General features: G+C 44.2%; 2 protein-coding genes and 1 pseudogene across 4 annotated transcripts in view; 1 reads left to right on the top strand and 2 right to left on the bottom strand.

Annotated features, from left to right (window-relative positions):
- The window catches only part of TCOF1 (treacle ribosome biogenesis factor 1), a 291,309-nt gene that overhangs the window by 130,505 nt on the left and 141,476 nt on the right, over positions 1-19,328 (bottom strand). The gene's annotated exons all lie outside the window — the stretch shown is intronic.
- Positions 1-19,328, bottom strand: part of NDST1 (N-deacetylase and N-sulfotransferase 1) — an 88,628-nt gene that overhangs the window by 34,646 nt on the left and 34,654 nt on the right. For both annotated transcript variants that reach the window (XM_061424045.1, XM_061424046.1), the window contains exons 4-5: positions 14,718-15,212; positions 11,736-11,823 (exon numbers count right to left, since the gene is read on the bottom strand). In XM_061424045.1, the coding sequence (XP_061280029.1) occupies positions 11,736-11,823; positions 14,718-15,212 (583 nt within the window). The remainder of the gene's footprint in view (positions 1-11,735; positions 11,824-14,717; positions 15,213-19,328) is intronic.
- LOC133251493 (large ribosomal subunit protein uL22-like) lies at positions 3,615-8,783 on the top strand (annotated as a pseudogene).

Raw genomic sequence — 19,328 nt, 5'->3', positions numbered from 1 at the left:
GTTATGACCAACTTAGACAGCATATTAAAAAGCAGAGACATTACTTTGTCAACAAAGGTCCATCTAGTCAAGGCTATGGTTTTTCCAGTGGTCATGTAGGGATGTGACAGTTGGACTATAAAGAAAGCTGAGAGCCGAAGAATTGATGCTTTTGAACTGTGGTGTTGGAGAAGATTCTTGAGAGTCCCTTAGACTGCAAGGAGATCCAACCAGTCCATCCTAAAGGAGATCAGTCCTGGGTGTTCACTGGAAGGACTGATGCTGAAGCCGAAGCTCCACACTTTGGCCACTTGATGTGAAGAGCTGACTCATTTGAAAAGACCCTGATGCTGGGAAAGATTGAGGGCAGGAGGAGAAGGGGATGACAGAGGATGAGATAGCTGGATGGCATCACCGACTCAATGGACATGGGTTTGAGTAGACTCCCGACAGTTGGTGATGGACAGGGAGGCCTGGCGTGCTTGGTTCATGGGGTCACAAAGAGTCGGACACGACTGAGCAATGGAACTGAACTGAACCTACAGTTATGTAGGAAAAACATACGTGAACATCTCCATGACCTTGGCTTTGTTCAGAGTTCATATGATACCCAAATATGATACCCAAAATACAGAAAACAATGAAAAATAGATAAATTGGCTTTCAAAAAAATAAACCTTCACGCATCACAGGACATTCTCAAAAGAGTGAAAAGACAAGCAAGAGAATGGCAAAAAATGTTTGCAAACCCACAGACTGATTATGGGATTAATATCCAGAATAGGTAAAAGATGTCGACAACACAATTTAAAAATTAGCAAAAAACTAAACAAAACATTTCTCTAGAAAAGAAATACAAGTGGCCCAGAGCACATAAAAGATGCAGAATATAACTGACTGATGGAAATCAAAACTATAATGAGATACAACCTCCCATGGATCAGAATGGCTATCATCAAAAAATCTACAAACAATAAATGCTGGAGAGGATGCGGAGAAAAGAGACCTTACCTACACTACAGGTGGGAATGTGAATGGGTACAACCATGAAGAAGAAGAATATAGAGGTTCCTTAAAAAACTATGTATAGAACTATGTACGATATGATCCAGCAATCCCACTCCAGGGCACATATCCGGGAAAAAAAACAGTATTCTAAAAGACAGATGCACTGCAGCATTCACTGTAGCACTGTTACAATAGCCCAAACGTGGAAGCCGCCTAAATGTTCACTGACAGGAATGGATAAAGATGTGGTACATGTACAATTAAATACTACTCAGCCATTAAAAAGAATGAAACAATGCCATTGGCAGCAACATGGATGGAACTAGAGGCTGTCATACAGTAAGTAACACACAGGAGAAATATCACATAACATCTGTTGTATGTGGAATCTAGAAAGAAATGATACAAATGAATTCATTTACAAAACAGAAACCAAATCACAGGCTTGAGAGAATGAACCTGTAACTCCCAGGCGGGAAGGATAGAGGGTATGACTAGTTTGGGATAGACAAGTACACGCTGCTATAGTTTAAATGGATAACCAGCAAGGACCTATAATGTAGCACATGGAACTCTGCTCAGTGTTACATGGCAGCCTGGATGGGAGGGGAGTTTGGGGAGAATGCATACATTTATATGTATGGCTGAGTCACTTTGCTAGCCACCTGAAACTATCACATTGCTATTCGGCTACACTCCAATACAAAATAAAAAGGTAAAAAAAAAAAAAAAAAAAAACAAAGAACGACCATCATCAAAAAATCTACAAACAATAAATGCTGGAGAGGGTGAGGAGTAAAGGGATCTCTCTTACACTACTGGTGTGAATGTAAATGGATACAACCATGATGGAGAAGAATATTCAGGTTCCTTAAAAATCTGTATACAGAACTACCATATGAGCCAGCAATCCCACTCAAAGACATATATCCAACTGCTGCTGCTGCTGAGTCGCTTCAGTCGTGTCCGGCTCTGTGCGACCCCCGAGATGGCAGCCCACCAGGCTCCCCCATCCCTGGGATTCTCCAGGCAAGAACACTGGAGTGGGTTGCCATTTCCTTCTCCAACGCATGAAAGTGAAAAGTGAAGGTGAAGTTGCTCAGTCGTGTCCGACTCAGCGACCCCATGGACTGCAGCCCACCAGGCTCCTCCGTGGCTCCTCCGTCCATGGGACTTTCCAGGCAAGAGTACAGAGAAAACCATTATTCAAAATGATACACGGATGCCAAGGTTCACTGCAACACTGTTTACAATGGCCAAGATACGGCAGTAACTTAAGTATCCACTGACAGACAAATGGGTAAAGCAGAAGCGGTACACATACACGATGGAGTCTTAGTCATAAAAATGAACGAAATACTGCCATTTACAGCAACGTGGGTGGGCCAGGAGCTTCTCACAGTCAGTGATATGTCAGACACAAAATGACAAGTATCATGTGATATCACTCATGCAAAATCTAAAAAGTTGGTATAAATGAACTTATTTACAACATAGAGTCACATATATAGAAAATAAACCTATAGTTACCAGAGGGGAAAGTGAGGGGTGGCTGGGAGGCATAAATTAGGAGACTGGGATCAACATATACACACTAATATATCTATATTATATCTGTATAACAAATAACCAATAAGGCCCTACTATATAGCACAGGGAACTCTATTCAGTATTCTGCATTAATCCCTATGTGAAAAGAATCTATAACAGAGTGCATACAGGTACAGATCTAATTCACTTTGCTGAATGCCAGAAACTGATACAACACAGTATACCAACTAAACTCTAATAAAAATTTAAACATAATATAACATATTTCAGAATTCAATCAAGAAAATGAAAAGCTTCTACCTTGAAAACTCAAAAACATTGCTTAAGGAAGACCTAAATAATTGGAAAGCAACCCATGTTTAAATATTAGAATGCTTACTCTTGCTCAAGTAACAATACTAGTCAGCCCAATATGGAGAAGGCAATGGCACCCCACTCCAGTACTCTTGCCTGGAGAGTCCCATGGAAAGAGGAGCCTGGTGGGCTGCAGTCCATGGGGTCGCTAAGAGTCAGACACGACTGAGTGACTTCACTTTCACTTTTCACTTTCATGCATTGGAGAAGGAAATGGCAACCCACTCCAGTGTTCTTGCCTGGAGAATCCCAGGGACGGGGGAGCCTGGTGGGCTGCCATCTATGGGGTCGCACAGAGTCGGACACGACTGAAGCGACTTAGCAGCAGCAGCAGTCAGCCCAATATACAGATTCATTTCATTCCTATTCAATCAGAGACTTTTTTTTCCCCTGAAGTGGAAGAAAAATTCCTAATATTTATTTGGAATTTCAAGGGATGCTCAAGAGTCAAATTTACCTTGCGAAAGTGTGCTACTGCATTCAAATAGACATACAAACCATAGAGTTTACCTGGAACACAGAAAGAAACCCTCAGCCTAAGCTAAGAACCACAGATGAAAACAGACACGCATCTCCATGACAATGGCCTGGGTTATGGGTCCTAAAATGTGACACCAAAGGCACAGAAAACAATGAAAATTATATACACTGGTCATCAAAAAAGTTAAAAACTTCCATGTGTCACAGGACATTCTCATGAGAGTGAAAGGACAACTAGAGGTTGGCAGAAATATTTACAAACCAGAGGCCTGCTACAGGTTTAAGATGCCAAGAACACAATTTAAAAGTGGTCCAAAAATCTGAACAGACATTTCTCTTAAGACGACATACAAATGGCCAACAGCAAATGAAAAGATGCTCAATACCACCAATACTAGAGAAATGGAAATCAGAACTACAATGAGATGTCTTGTCATACAGGTCACAATGGCCATCATTATAAAACCAATGGGGTCTGAAGTGATCTCTAAAAATGGAGCACAAGACACTTGACCCAGAAAACCCCACAAATCATGCAGATCAAGAGGTTCAAATCTTTGTGTTCACTTTAAGAACACTCGAGAAACCACCCAGGCCATTAAGTGTATGCGTATCTGAAAAGCCACCAAGTATCTGAAGGATGTCACAGTAAACAAGCGATGTGTGCCATTCCATCATTCCAGCGTGGAGCTGGTCGGTGTCCACAGGCCAAACAGTGGGGCTGGACGCAGGGTCAGTGACCCAAAAAAAGTGCTGAATTTTTACTGCACATGCTCACGCACATGCAGAGAGTGCTGAACTTAAGGGCAAAGATATAGATTCTCTGGTCATTGAGCACATTCAGGTGAACAAAGACCCCAGGAGGCAGCACAGGACTTAGAGACTCATGGTCAGATCGACCCACAAGTGAGCCCTCCCTGCCACACTGAGATGATGCTAACTGGAGGAAAACATTGTTCCTAAACCAGAAGAGGAGGTTGTGCAGCAGAAAAAGATATCCCAGAAGAAAGTAAAGAAATAAAAATTGACAGTCCAGAAATAAACACAGCAAAAAATAAATGCATACAAAAGTTAAAAAAAAAATTCTATAAATAAATGTTGGAGAGGGTAATGAGAAAAGGGAACTCTCCTACACGAATGGTGGGAATGTAGGTGGGTATAACCATGATGGAGAAGAAAATACAGGTTCCTTAAAAAACAATAAACAGAACTACTAATACCATAAGATCCAGCAATCCCATTCCAGGGCATATATCCAGAGAAAACTATTATTCAAAAAGATTCATGCACCCCAGGGTTCATGGCAGCTCTGTTTACAATAGGAAAGACATGGAGGCCACACAGATACCTACTGGCAGACAAATGGGTAAAGAAGAAGTGGTACATATATACAATGGAGTATTACTAGCCATAAAAATGAACAAAATATGGATGGACATAGAGATTCTCACAGCCAGTGATGTAAGTCAGACAGAAAAGGACAAATATCATATGATGTCACTTATATCCAAAATCTAAAATGTTGCCATAAATGCCATTATTGATAACACAGATACAGAAAACAAACCTATGGTTACCAGTAGGGAAAGTGAGGGGTGGCTGGAAGGGATAAACTAGAAGACTGGGATCAACATACACACATTACTCTACATAAAATAGATAACTAGTAACAACCTACTATGCAGCACAGGGAACTCTATTTAGTACCCTGCATTAACCCCTATGTGAAAAGAATCTAAAAGACAGTAGATATACAAATAATTTAACTGATTCAATTTGCTGTATGCCTGAAGCTAATACAACACTGAATACCAACTATACTCCAAAAAAAAATTTAAACATAATACAAAATATTTCAGAATTCAGTCAAGGAGGTGAAACACTTCTACCCTGAAAACTCTAAAACACTGCTTAAAGAAACCTAAATAATTGGAAAACAACATGTTTAAATATATTAGAATGCCTAGTAATGTTCAAATAATAATACTATTCAGTAAAAATAGAGATTCATTTCATTCCTACTCAATCTGATTTTTTTTTTCTGAATTGGTAAAAACATCATAATATTCACATGGAATTCCAAGGGACACTGAAGAGCCAAATAGTATTCCAGATGTGTAGTACTGCAGTAGCATAGACATACAGACCATGGAATAGACTTGAGAACCAAGAAACAAACCCTCACTTCTAATTTCACTTGATTGCTGATAGAAGTGCTAAGACTGGTCACTGGGCCAAGAACAGATCCAACAAATGGCACTGCTGCTGCTGCTACGTCGCTGCACTCGTGTCCGACGCTGTGCGACCCCAGAGACTCTGGCAGCCCGCCAGGCTCCCCGTCCCTGGGGTTCTCCAGGCAAGAACATGGGAGTGGGTTGCCACTTCCTTCTCCAATGCATGAAAATGAAAAGTGAAAGTGAAAGCGCTCAGTTGTGTCCCACTCCTAGTGACCCCATGGACTGCAGCCCACCAGGCTCCTCCGCCCATGGGATCTGCCAGGCAAGAACTGCAGATGCAACAAATGGCATGTGCAAAACCTTTACAGTGGATCTTCCCTCACACCATAGACAAAATTTAATGCACAATGAATCAAGGCCTAAAATTTTGGAACTAAGCTATAGAACTGTAGAAGAAAAAAAGGCTGAATATCTCCCTGACCTTCGATTTGGTGCTGGAACCTCCGATTTGACACCTAAGGCACAGAAAACAACGAAAATCAGACATTGGCCTTAAAAAAAAACAAAAAATAAAAAACTTCCACGCATCACAGGACATTCTCACAAGAGTGAAAAGACAACCTAGAGGAGGGCAAAAATGTTGGAACACCATAGGCCTCCTATGGGTTTAATGTTCAGAATATATAAAAGATGCCAACAACAGAATGCAAAATTGGACCCAAAACCTAAACAGACATGTCTCAAAGAAGACATACAAATGGCCAACAGAATGTGAAAAGATGTTCAACATCACTAATTATTAAACAAATGGAAATTAAAACTACAATGAGATACCACTGCACATGGGTGAGAATGGCCATTATAAAAAAAATCTACAAACAATAAATGCTGGAGACAGTGTGGAGAAAATAGAGCCCCCTACACTGGTGGAGGGAGTGTAAATGGGTACACCCACTACAGAGAACACCACTGAGGTTCCTTATAAAACCATATATAGAACTACCCTATGATCCAGCAATCCTCCTCCAAGGCACACATCTAGAAGAAACTAGCATTCCAAAGGAAACCTGCACCTCAGGTCCACTGCACCACTGTTTACAATACCCAAGACTGGGAAGCCACCTAAATGTCCATCGACAGAGGAATGGAGAAAGAAAAGTGCAACACCTATTCGGGGAATATTACTTAGCCATTAAAAAGAATGAAGTAATGCAATTTGCAGCAAGAGATTTTCCTATTGAGTAAGGAAAATCAGACAGAGATGAAAGAAATACCACATAATATTCCCTGTATGGGGAATTTAAAAAGAAAGGATACAAGCTAACTTATTTAGAAAACAAAATAGACTCACAGACTTAAGAATGACTTATGGTTGCCAGGGGTGAAGGGCAGGGAGAAGGGGTTGCAGGGAGTCTGGGATACATGTGAACACACTCGCTATATTTAAAATGGATAAGCACCAAATCCTACTGTATGGTATATGGAACTGTGCTCAGTGCTCTATGGCAGCCTGGATGGGAAAGAGTTTAGAGGATAATGGGCATGTGAATATAACAATTGTTATACATTGTTTTGGGATTAACCCCTTGATCATTATTACATGGTGCCCCCTTCCTTGTTTCTTGTCTTTTTTTTTAAGTTGTAAATATATAAGCACTCAAAACAGGAGCTCCTTAATATATAAAGTAAATGATAATAGTCATAAAAACAGAAACAGTGACACACAATAGTGGGGGACTTTAAACCCCACTTTCATCAATCATCAGCCAGACGAAAAAAATCAACAAGGAAACATGGGCCCTAAAAGAAACATTAGACCAAATAGACTTAGTTGATATTTATAGAAAACAGAAAAGATCTTCTTCTATAGTATTCATGGAATATTCCCCAGGACTGATCACACCATAGGCCAAAATCAAGCTTTGGTAAATTTAAGAAAAGTGAAATCACATCAAGCATCTTTTCTGACCACAAAACTATGAGATTAGAAATCAATTACTGGGGAAAAAATATAAAACACATAAATATGTGGAGACTATACAATATGTTACTAAACGACCAATGGATCAATGAAAGATCAAAGAGGTAATAAAAAAATAACTAGAGACAAGTGACAAATAAAAAAATAGCAAACCTATGGGACTCAGCAAATACAATCTTACCTCACAATAAAAATCTCAAATAAACAACCTAACTTTACATCTAAAGCAACTAGTGAAAAGAAGTAACAAAACCCAAAGTTAGTAAAAGAAAAGAAATCATAAAGATCACAGCAGAAATCAGTGAAATAGAGACAAAGAAAACAATAAAAAAGATCAATGAACCTAAAACCTAGTTCTTTGAAAAGATAAAACAAAACTGATAAACCTTTAGCCAAACTCATAAGGAAAAAGTGGCAAAGAGTGCAAATCAATAAAATTAGAAATGAAGAAGTAACAATGAACACCACAGAAACACAAAGGATCATAAGATGACCACACGTGCATACACAAAAACCATTTGCCAAAAAAAAACGGACAACTTAGAAGAAATGGACAAATTCTTAGAAAGGCACAACCTTCCGAGACTGAACCAGGAGGAAACAGAAAATATGAACAGACCAGTCACAAGTGCTGAAACTGAAACAGTGATTTTTAAACTCCCCAAAACAAAAGTCCATAACCAGGGGGCTACACAGGCAAATTCTATCAAACATTTAAAGAGTTAACGCCTATCCTTCTGAAACTATTCCCAAAAATTGCAGAGAAGAAATACTCCTAAGCTCATTTTATGAGGCCACCATCACCCTGACACCAAAACCAAAGATACCACACACACAAAAGAAATTACATGCTAATATCACTGACGAACAGACACACAAAACACTCAACAGAATAGCAACAAACTAAATCCAACAATACATTAAAAGGATCACACACCACGATCAAGTGGATTTATCTCAAGGATGCAAGAATTCTTCAATATCCACAAATCAATGTGACACACCACATTAACAAACTGAAGAACAAAAACCATATGATCATCTCAACAGATGCAGAGAGAGCTTTTGACAAAATGCAACACCCATTTATGATAAAAAAAAAAAAAAAAACACTCCAGAAAGTGGGCATAAAGGGAACTTACCTCAACATAATAAAGGCTATATATGACAAACTCAGACTTCCCTGGTGGCTCAGCCGGTAAAGCATCTGCCTACAATGTGGGAGACCCACTAGTATCATTCTCAATAGTGAAAAGCTGAAACCATTCCCTACAAATCAGGAACAAGCCAAGGATGTCCTCTGCCACCACTTTTATGCAACATAGTTTTGGAAGTCCTAGCCGCGGCAATCAGAGAAGAAAAAGAAATGAAAGGAATCTAAATTGAAAAGAAGAAGTAAAATTGCCACTCTTTGCAGATGACATGATACTATACACAGAAAATCCTAAAGATGGTACTAGTAAACTACTACAGCTCATCGATGAATTTGGTAAATAAAGTTTCAGGGTACAAAATTAATACAAAGAAATCACTTGCTTTCCTACACACGAACAATAAAGGTCAGAAACAGAAATTAAGAAAACAATCCCATTTATCACATCAAAAAGAATAAAATACCTAGGTATAAACCTATGTAAGAAGACAAAAGATCTGTACTATGAAAACTATAAGATGCTGATGAAATAGAAGATGACACATATGGAGGGATACACCATGTTTTTGGATTGGAAGAATCAATACTGTCAAAATGACTACACTACCCAAGACAATCTACAGATTCAATGCAATCCCTACTGAATTACCAATAGCATTTTTCACTGAATTAGAACAAAAATTTAAATTTGTACAGAGTCACAAAAGACTGAATAGCCAAAGCAATCCTGAGAAAGGAAAATGCAGGTGGAGGGATCAGGCTCCCTGACTTCAGACTACACTACAAAGCCACAGTCACCAAGACGTATGCTGCTGGTACAAAAACAGAAATATAGATCAATAGAACAGGACACAAAGCCCAGAAATACAACCCCGCACCTCTGCGCAATTAACTTATAACAAAGGAGGCAAGACTACACATTGGAGAAAAGACAGTCTCTTCAATAAATGGTGCTAGGAAAACTGGACAGCTACATGCAAAAGAATGAAATAATACCAGACACAAAAATAAACTAAAAATGGATCAAAAACTAAATATAAGGCTGGACATTATAACTCTTGGAGGAAAACATAGGCAGAACACTTTGACACAAATCGCAGCAAGATCTTTTTGAATTAACCTTCCAGAGTAATGAAAATAAAAACAAAAATAAACAAATGGTATTCAAACTCAAAAGTTTATGCACAGCAAAGGAAACCATAAACAGAAAGACAATCCACAAAATAGGAGAAAATATTTGCAAACAAAGTGACTGACAAGGGATTAATCTCCAAAATATACACAAAACTGTTCATGAAGCTCTAGGTCGAAAAAACAAACAACCCAATAAAAAAAATAGGCAGAAGATCAGAGATTTCTGCAAAGAAGACATACAGATGGCCAAAAAGCACATGAAAAGATACTCAACATCACTAAATATCAGAGAAAAGGAAAGCAAAATACAGTGACACATCACTTCACACCAGTGAGAATGGCCATCATCAAAAAACATGCAAACCATACACAGGGAGCTCTGTGATGATGCAGAGGAGGAGAACAGGTCAGGGAGTGGGGAGGCTCAAGAGGGAGGGGAGATATATATATATAATTATGACTGATTTGCACTGATGTAAGACAGAGATCCCCACAATACTGAAACAATTCTCCTCAAATTAAAAAATCGAAAAAATATGCAAACAATAAATGCTGAAGAGGGTGTGGAGAAAAGGGAATCCTCCTACACTGCTGGTAGGAATGTAAACTGGTATAGCCACTAGGGAGAATGTTATGGAGGTTCCTAAAAAACTAAAATAGAACTACCATATGATCCAGCAATCCCAGTTCTGGGCATATATTCAGAGAAAACCATAATTTGACAAGATACATGCACCATAATGTTCACTGCAGCATTATTTACAACAGCTGAGCCAAGGAAACCACCTAAACGTCCACCAGCAGGGGAACGGATAAAGAAGAGGCACATATAGTAGCTCAAATGGTAAAGAATCTGCCTGCAATGCAGGAAACCCAAGTTCAACTCCTGGGTCAGGAAGAGCCTCTGGAGAAGGGAATGGCAATCCATTCCAGTATTCTTGCCTGGAGAATCCCATGGACAGAGGAGCCTGGCGGGCACAGCCCATGGGATCACAGAGAGTCGGATACGACTGAGCAACTGACAGTACCTACTGCTCCATTAAAAAGAACGAAATAATGTCATATGCAGCCACAGGGATACTACAGATTATCATACCGAATAAGCCAAAGTAAATATCATATCACTCATAAGCGGAATCAGATTTCTACAAAATGATACAAATGAACTTAGTCACGAAACAGAAACAGTTTACAGATATGGAAAACAAACTTATGGTTACCAAAGGGGAAAATGGAGGGGGAGGGATAATCAGCAGTATGGGATTAACATGTACGCATGACCATAAGACAGATAACCAACGAGGACCCGCTGTACAGCACAGGGAACTCTACTCGATATTCTGTGGTAACCTATATGAGGAAAGAATCTAAAAAAGAATGAACACGTATATATGTATAACTGAATCACTTTGCTGCACACCTGAAACTAATTCAACATTGTAAATCAACTATACATGAATAAAATTTTAAAAAGAAAGAAAGAAAATAAACTCATGACAGTGCTCGTCTCTGGGGGGTACAATTATAGTGCCTTTTCACTTTCTCTGCTATATATTTCTGTAATGTTCTTATAATTCAACAATTCCTTTGTAAGGCAGAAGTAGTACAAAGAATATTAAAGGTGGGGGTGAGACAGACAAGGGGGAGAAGATGCCCAACCCCAGGGCAGCAGAGCCTGAGCGCCAGGGACGAACTGGGGGCTATCGTCGCGTCACTGCTACCCCCAAGTGCCCTCTACCTGGGGCTGCGACTGCTCTGTGGGCTGTCTGGTTCTGGCAGAGGCCACAGGGGTCAGGTCAAATGTGACCCTCAGTGGGCCCATGCACCCTCCTGTTGTCCCCATGGCACTGCACTCCGAGGGTCTGGATGTTGAGGGCCCGTGGAAGTTGTGAGTAGGGGCAGAGCCAGGCCCACTTACCTGTGTGGAAGAATTTCCCTGAGTAGCCCAGGTTGAAAGTGAAGTTTGGGATGTGTGTCCGTAGTTCGTTCTGTGTATCAAACAGGGCCTAGGATAGGCAGAGTGGGGACAGTGCGGTGAGAGGAAGCCAGGAGCTCCCTGCTCCTCCCATGAGGGCCCATCAAGGGTCTGGCTCCTACAGGACCAGCTACAAAGGCTGCAGGGCCCAAGGAAAAATAAGAATAGGGATGTCTGCACAAAAATTGTTAAAAATGTAGGAAGGGAACAGCAGAGGATCACCTTGTGTGGGCATCTTCCAAGCATGGGGCCCTGTGTGACTGTGCAGGCCCCATTCCCACGAAGCCAGCCTGTGCCACCACCTCCACCAGGCCTCCGGCAAGACAAGGCCTAGACCCTAGCCTGATACTGCTGTGTCCTTGAGAAAGTTTAGCAACTTCTCCAGGCCTCAGTTTCCCTAGATGTGAAATGGGGTTAACAACAGCTCTCTCATGGGACTCTAAATGAGATACTACATGTAAAACAGCCTGGCATTTTGGCAAATGATGAAAAATGGTGGCATTGTCATGTCTGAAGTCACTGCCACTGTTAGCCTCATGCCTTCATCTGTCAAATGAGGGGGATTTCACATCACTGGTGACTAAAAGGCTGATATCAAAGGACCACAACTTTTCTAAAGATATACTGTGTGTCCAGCAATGCAGCGTTTCCATGCACGGCACACTCAGTGCTTTGCATGTCAGAGAAGGGATGCTGACCCTTGTGAAACAAACATTCAGTTGTCCTCTGGAGTGGGGACTGAAAAAGTCCCTACCAGGCATGATGTGCAAGGCTGCTGGGAAACCTGCAAGAAGAGCCTGCTATCAGAACACTTTGCAAACAGAAAGTCCTGGCTCTCCTGGGGCCATGCACTACCTTATGGACATCCATGCCCTAGCTGTGCTGCCTTGGGCCAGTCACTTCACCTCTCTGAATCTTAGTGTCTGCCTCCATAAAACGGGATTTAAAACAATACCCATCTCACAAAGCTGCTGTGAGGAACAGATGAGGCAACACATAGAAAGGGCTGAGCACAGAACCTGGCGCTTGCCAAGCCTTGAATAAAAGCTGCTGTTGGTATTACTTAAGTTGTACTGGACAGCCCGTACTGTACAAGTTAATGAGGCAACATTCATGTTTCTGAAAGAAAAGCTCAGTTGTCGCCAGTGCTTGGGACTGAAGAAAAAAAAAATTTTTTTAACTGTCCATTCTGACTCAAAAAAGGATGCTTAAGGCAAATGGGACCTGGCTGCTGGAGGGCTCGGCAGTCTCCACTGAGCTGCATGCATGGAAGAGGGCATCTCTGTTGGTGCTCTTCTACAGAAACAGCTCCAAACTGCTAGCATTCTTCTCACTCTAAAAATGGGGAAAATAAGAACCAAGAGGCCAAGTCTGGGGTTCATGGGAGACACAGTGAGCCTGGCAGCCTGATTTCCTTCTGGGGCCAACACTGGACCTCTCAAGGACTCATCCTGGACAGGGAGCAAAGACCTAAGTTACAGAGGAGAGAGCAAGGCTGGGCCACCAGAAGAATGACCTCGGTAGAAAACAGAGTAATCTGCTTTGCTGGAGGTGGATCGTGGCATCGTATGAAGCCTCAGCTGGAAGGCTCAAGAGGAGCTGTCGCAAAACTTTCTTCCAACAGAGGAGCCCTTGAGGAGGTGAAATCTCAGAAGCAGACACGTAAAAAAGCAATACTGCCCTGTCCTAAAAGTGGGGCAGAGGGCTCAGAGCCTGGCACCTGCACACGCCCCCGACCCCAACCCCAGCCATCCAGGCCCCTCCCACCCACCCCATCTTGTCATTTCACTGCTGAGGTTCAGACAAGGGAAGGGGTGTGCTCAGGTCACCCACTGAGGGGCAGACTGGGACTTGAACCCAGGTCTTGACTCCCCAGACACTGCCTGCTCCCCAGAAGCCTCTGCTCTGCTCTTCTCCTCTGGAGGTGTAAGGAGGAGCAGAGAGTTCACTCTGGACCAAGGAAAGGTCAACACATCCCCCTGCTCCTCACCCAGGGGGCCCCACCCGCTATGGCCCTTTCAGGACCTACAGCCAATCCCAACATAGCACCCATGGGAGGAAAGCATTGCTGTAAAGTCTCTTTCACTCCTCCTCCTAACATCAAAAAAAAAGTCTTGGTTTGGTGCTAATACATTTCTAACTCTCACTAATCTCACATAAGAGAGGACAGGCGGTCAGTAGGCAGCAGTACTTCAGTAGAATTTAATCCCCTGTTTTGTTTTCACTGGATCTATTGTTATGGTTGCCCTCTATTTATGGCATGTGATACTGATTTCCCCATTTACACAAGTGATGTTGTTCCCTTTGCATATAACCTTGAGTAAAATAGTGAGTAGACGGAAACTGTCTTTTAGAGAATGCTTAACGGTCTTAATTTGTAGGTGTCTCTTTTACAGTGAAACATGTGTAAAATTTCATGGCTTGCAAAATGCTTTTACATATAGTTAGTTAAGTTAGGTAAACATTTTTTGAATTAAATACATGCCTTCCACCATCTATACAGAGCTCAGTTAAAGTATGCCTTGTGTATGATTTAAGCTCTAATTCTTGTTTTATGAGTTTTGGAGGAGCTTTGATACTGACATACACATTTTTGAGAGTTAAAAATCATGTCTGGATTAAGAGGTAGGTAAACAACTCCGCACAGCTCCCATCTCTCAGTAGTTATGTTCCTGAGCCCCACATATCCAGATGCAAAATTCCTCTATATTCAGTACTTCAAATAATTTTAAATGGCTACCTGCTGCGAAGAAGACAATAGAACCAAATAGAGCCAAGGGAGGGGGACGGACAGCATAAAAGAGTACAAAGAGCAAAGTCACAGTGGGGACAGCAGAGGTTGATGGTGGTGAGGCCTCCCCTGCCCCCGCTGGCACCCCAGCCATGGTGAGGCCTCCCCTGCCCCCGCTGGCACCCCAGCCATACCTTCACGTCCTCCACCTTCATGCGTGTGCCCTCCTTGCCCACGAAGATGTCATCGATGTCCACCAGGATATAGCGGTCCAGAGGCAGTGAGAGGCGCTTGCCCGTGAGGAAGGCCACGGCATCGACGAAGACGAGTTTGTGCAGCCAGAAGTTGAGGTTGTTGCCAAAGAGGACACGCTGGATGCCGTCGTGCAGGCCCAGGTCCTGGACCACCGTGGCGTGCAGCGCAGCGTGCAGCCCGGCGTCCGCGCCCAGGTGCGGGATGGACTCAGACGAGCGCGTCTTGGCCAGCAGCACCGGCTCGTAAGTGGAGTGGTTCGACTGGAACACGGTCCAGTCCTCGCCGGGCAGCACGCCCTTCTCCACCTCACTGGGCCGGGTCACATAGAGCAGCGGGGACTTGGGGTTGATGCTGCAGTCCTTCAGGCCCAGGTTCGAGTGCAGGAACAGGGGGAAACCTTTGAGCTGTGCGCTCAGCAGGCTGTTCTCATTGGCCTGCAGCAGGGAGGGGAAAGGAGGGGAGGGGAAAGACAGCCATCAGATCCACAGCCCCCCGGGACCATGGAATCTCAGGTGTAATACTGAGATGGGCAGAGAACAGTAATGTCAGCAGTACCCGCTCTCATTCCTGGAGGCCTCATCACACTCCTGAGCCTCTGTGAACATAGCACACCCCACTCTGCCCATCTCAGTACCACACCAGCTCACACACGGGACGGCTTCCCAAAGCCAGGAACCAGGCTCGCATACTTCACGTGAAGAGGCCCTGTAATCCTCCCAGCAGCCCCACGATGGAGGCATCTCCGTTATACAGACAAGGAGACCAGTCCCAGAAAGGCTAGGTAACCTGTCCAAAATCACACATGGGAAAGCTAGCAGTGGAGCGCACAGATTCTGCCACCAGTCTGCCTGACCTTGAGGAAGTTACGTAACCTCCCCACGCCTCAGTTTCTTCTGCTATAAAACATGGCCAAGAATGGCAGCAAGTCCCTCAGGGCTGGTGGAGGAGAGTGAGCATTAATCCTGGCAAAGTGATCAGAACAGGACTGGCAGCATCACCATCGCGCCTTCAGTCTTCACATCAGCCTCTGTCATCCCGCTTCACAGGCAAGGACACCGAGGCTCCGAGCGCGGTGCCATCCTGGGTCACACAGTGGTCAGGATGAGCCGCACTGCACAGCCACATGGCTGACCCCAGAGCCCACCCACCTGACCACCAGGCTTCCTGCCTGGGCTTTCCAAGCTGGCTTTTGCCACACCATCTTTTCTTCAGGAGAAAGCCTGGGCGAATGCCCATGGAGAAGAGATCAGAGAGCAGGAGACTGCTGGGGGAGCAGGAAACTGCTGGGGGTGCAGGAGTAGACACTCCGCCACAGAGTGCTCCCAACCCCTAGACGCCCCAGCACTCCCGAGGCCATGCCCCACAGGAGTCCAGCTCCCGGTGCCTCTGTCTCCTCCCAGGATCCACCGCTGCCAGCTCTCTGGGGACCTTCAGACAGTACCCAAAGCACCCTCTCCTTCCTCTTCCCTGGACTCACAGCCCCTGCCCCTTGTCCTTCACCCTCCCAGTCACCTTCCTCTGGTTGTAGTACAATCTGTCTTTGTCCCTGTGCCACCTCCTTTGAGTCTTCTTGGCCTGGCAAACTCCTGCTCATCCTTCAAAACCCAAAGCATCTCCTCTCTTCTCATCCCTGGGACCACATTAAAGCCTCAGCTGCAGCACTTCTCACCTCGGCTGCGGCACTATCTGTTCAGAGTCTCCCTGCCAGTCCACGCCCTCTCAAGGGCAGGGACGATGTCATTTCTACCTTGGATTCCTGGTGCCAGCACAGGCTTGACACCCAGTGGGAGAAAAGGCATATTTGATGAGTAACTGAATTTTTAAAAAGAAAGAACAGACAGATCCCGAATACCTGGCACATGACAGCTATTCATTACGTTTCATTTGTTTATCCCACAATTATTCACTATTCCAGGCACTGTGTTAAGTAACAGGCATGTGGTGAGAAAAACAGACACTGCTCCTGCCCTTATGAACTATAAAGGCAAGCAGAGAAGAGAGAGAGAAATCAAAATAGCAGAAATGTACATAAAACTTCAATGTGGCACAACTACACAGAAGAGGCTCAGAGCTCTAGAAGAGTAGGTAACTGAGCATAGTCAGCTAGCTCAAGAGAGGCTTCGCTAGGAAACAGACTTCTGAACTAAGATTTAAAGAATGAGTAAGTGTCAACTAGGGCAGAAGTGGGAGCCAAGTTCAAAGAACAGCAAGTGCAAAGGTCCTGAGATGGGACAGAGTGTGGCACAGTCAAGGAACATGGAAAGGCCAGCAGAGTGATCAACAGGGAGAAGAGGCAGAAAGGTCAGCTGGGGCCAGACCTGCAGGACCCTGGAGGCTGGAAGTGGCACTGGGAAGCCAACAGACTCCATCAAAGGGATCTGAACAGAGGGATGACAGGTTCCTATTTGCATTTTAAAGGTCCATCTGGCCACTGTGTGGGGTGGGACAAAGCAAGAGTGGACAAAGGGCGCCAAATGAGGTTGGAGAGGGAGGCAGGGTGGTGCGCTGGGCCGCCCTGGAGAGCTGGCCTGTGAGCGCCGTGCAAGGACACTTGCTGAGGGCCAAGCCTTGTGCCAGGGCACCTTTCAGTAATAACCTCCACGCAAAACTGCTTTTCTGTAATTCCCGTGAAGGCTCTGGAGGGCCCTGGCCTCACAAGCTGAGGTAAGGGGCCTGTGTTCCACTCTCCACACACCAGGAACACCTGCCAACTCCCCACCCTTGTGATGAGAGTCCCAAATTGAGAGGCCCTTCCCCCAGCCCCAGGGTCCCCAGGACCATTAAGCCAGCACCGGGGACAAAGGCAGTGGGGGCCAGTGACATCTCAGACCCTGTCTATCACCTGCTGTGGCCGGGGAGGCCACAGTGGACCACAGGCACTGGGGGATCCCATTTCAAAGCCCCGATCCTGAACTGACTGCCAGGCGCTGGCAGCTCAGGCAGCTGGCCAGCTAGGACACGGCGAGGAAGGGAGAGAGCCAAGTCACTGGCTGTCCACCCCAGCCTGCAGTGAAAGCAACCATCTGGGAAGGGAAGGGAAAGTAAGCATAAGCATGGCAGAGACTGAACTCCCACTGTGGGCCTCGCCCCAAGGGAGGGGAATCCCTCCTGTTCTTCAGCACTGGGGACCCACACAGCAGACACCAAGTCTTCCAGTGGGGTCACCAGGCAGAGGAAGGAATAGCCCTGACCCAGGAATGGGAAGGCCTAGTACATGACACCCCACTCCAGTACTCTTGCCTGGAAAATCCCATGGACAGAGGAGCCTGGTGGGCTGCAGTCCATGGGGTCGCTAAGAGTTGCTTTTCTCTTTCATGTATTGGAGAAGGAAATGGCAATACTCCAGTATTCTTGCCTGGAGAATCCCAGGGACAGGGGAGCCTGGTAGGCTGCCGTCTAGGGGGTCGCAGAGTCGGGCATGACTGAAGCAACTTAGCAGCAGCAGCAGCAGCAGTACAGACTGAGAGTAACTGGTTGCATGACCTTGGGAACCTCAGGGCCCTGCTTCCCAAGGCACTACTTCTTAGGGCCTCAGGTCTCACAGCTATCGGTTAGTTTGCTCCTACAAGTGGGTTAGAAGAACTGAGCATGCTGGCTCAATCTTGGCTCAGACTTACGAGCTGTGTCAGTCTAGACAGCCATGTTACTTTTGGAGCCTCAATTCCTCACCTAAAAACAAAGTACTCACTTCACAGGACCTATGAAGTGATAGGTGATATATCTGATAAAGTGATATATTTGATAAAGCACTAGAACATTTAGGTATGACCTAAATCAAAGCCCTTCTGGTTATTCAGTGGAGCTGATGAATAGATTCAAGGGATTAGATCTGGTAGACAGAATGCCTCAAGAACTATGGACGGAGGTCTGTAACATTGTACAGGAGGTAGTGACCAAAACCATACCTAAGAAAAAGAAATTCAAGAAGGCAAAGTGGTTGTCTGAGGAGGCCTTACAAATAGCTGAGAAAAGAAGAGAAGAGAAAGGCAAAGGAGAAAGGAAAAGATATACTCAACTGAATGCAAAGTTTCAAAGAATAGCAAGGAGAGATAAGAAAGCCTTCGTAAATGAACAATGCAAAGAAATAAAGGAATACAACAAAAAGACTAGAGATCTCAAGAAAATTGGAGATGCCAAGGGAACATTTCATGGAAAGATGGGCACAATAAAGGACAAAAACAGCAAGGACCTAACAGAAGCAGAAGAGAAGAAGAAGAGGTGGCAAGATTACGCAGAGGAACTGTGCAAAAAAGGTCTTAATGACCCAAATAACCACGATGGTGTGATCACCTACCTAGAGCCAGATATCCTGGAATGTGAAGTCAGGTGGGTCTTAGGAAATCTCACTATGAACAAAGATAGTGGAGGTGATGGAATTCCAGCTGAGCTATCTCAAATCCTAAAAGATGATACTGTTAAAGTGCTGCACTCAATATGTCAGCAAATTTGGAAGACTCAGCAGTGGCCACAGGACTGGAAAAGGTCAGTTTTCATTCCAATCCCAAAGAAGGGCAATGCCAAAGAATGTTCAAATTACCACACAACTGCAC

This window comes from Bos javanicus, chromosome 7 (genome assembly GCF_032452875.1).
Source record: "Bos javanicus breed banteng chromosome 7, ARS-OSU_banteng_1.0, whole genome shotgun sequence".
In the NCBI taxonomy this organism is placed as follows: Eukaryota; Metazoa; Chordata; class Mammalia; order Artiodactyla; family Bovidae; genus Bos; species Bos javanicus.
Note: the sequence above shows the minus strand (reverse complement) of the source record. Positions and strands in the feature narration are given on the sequence as shown.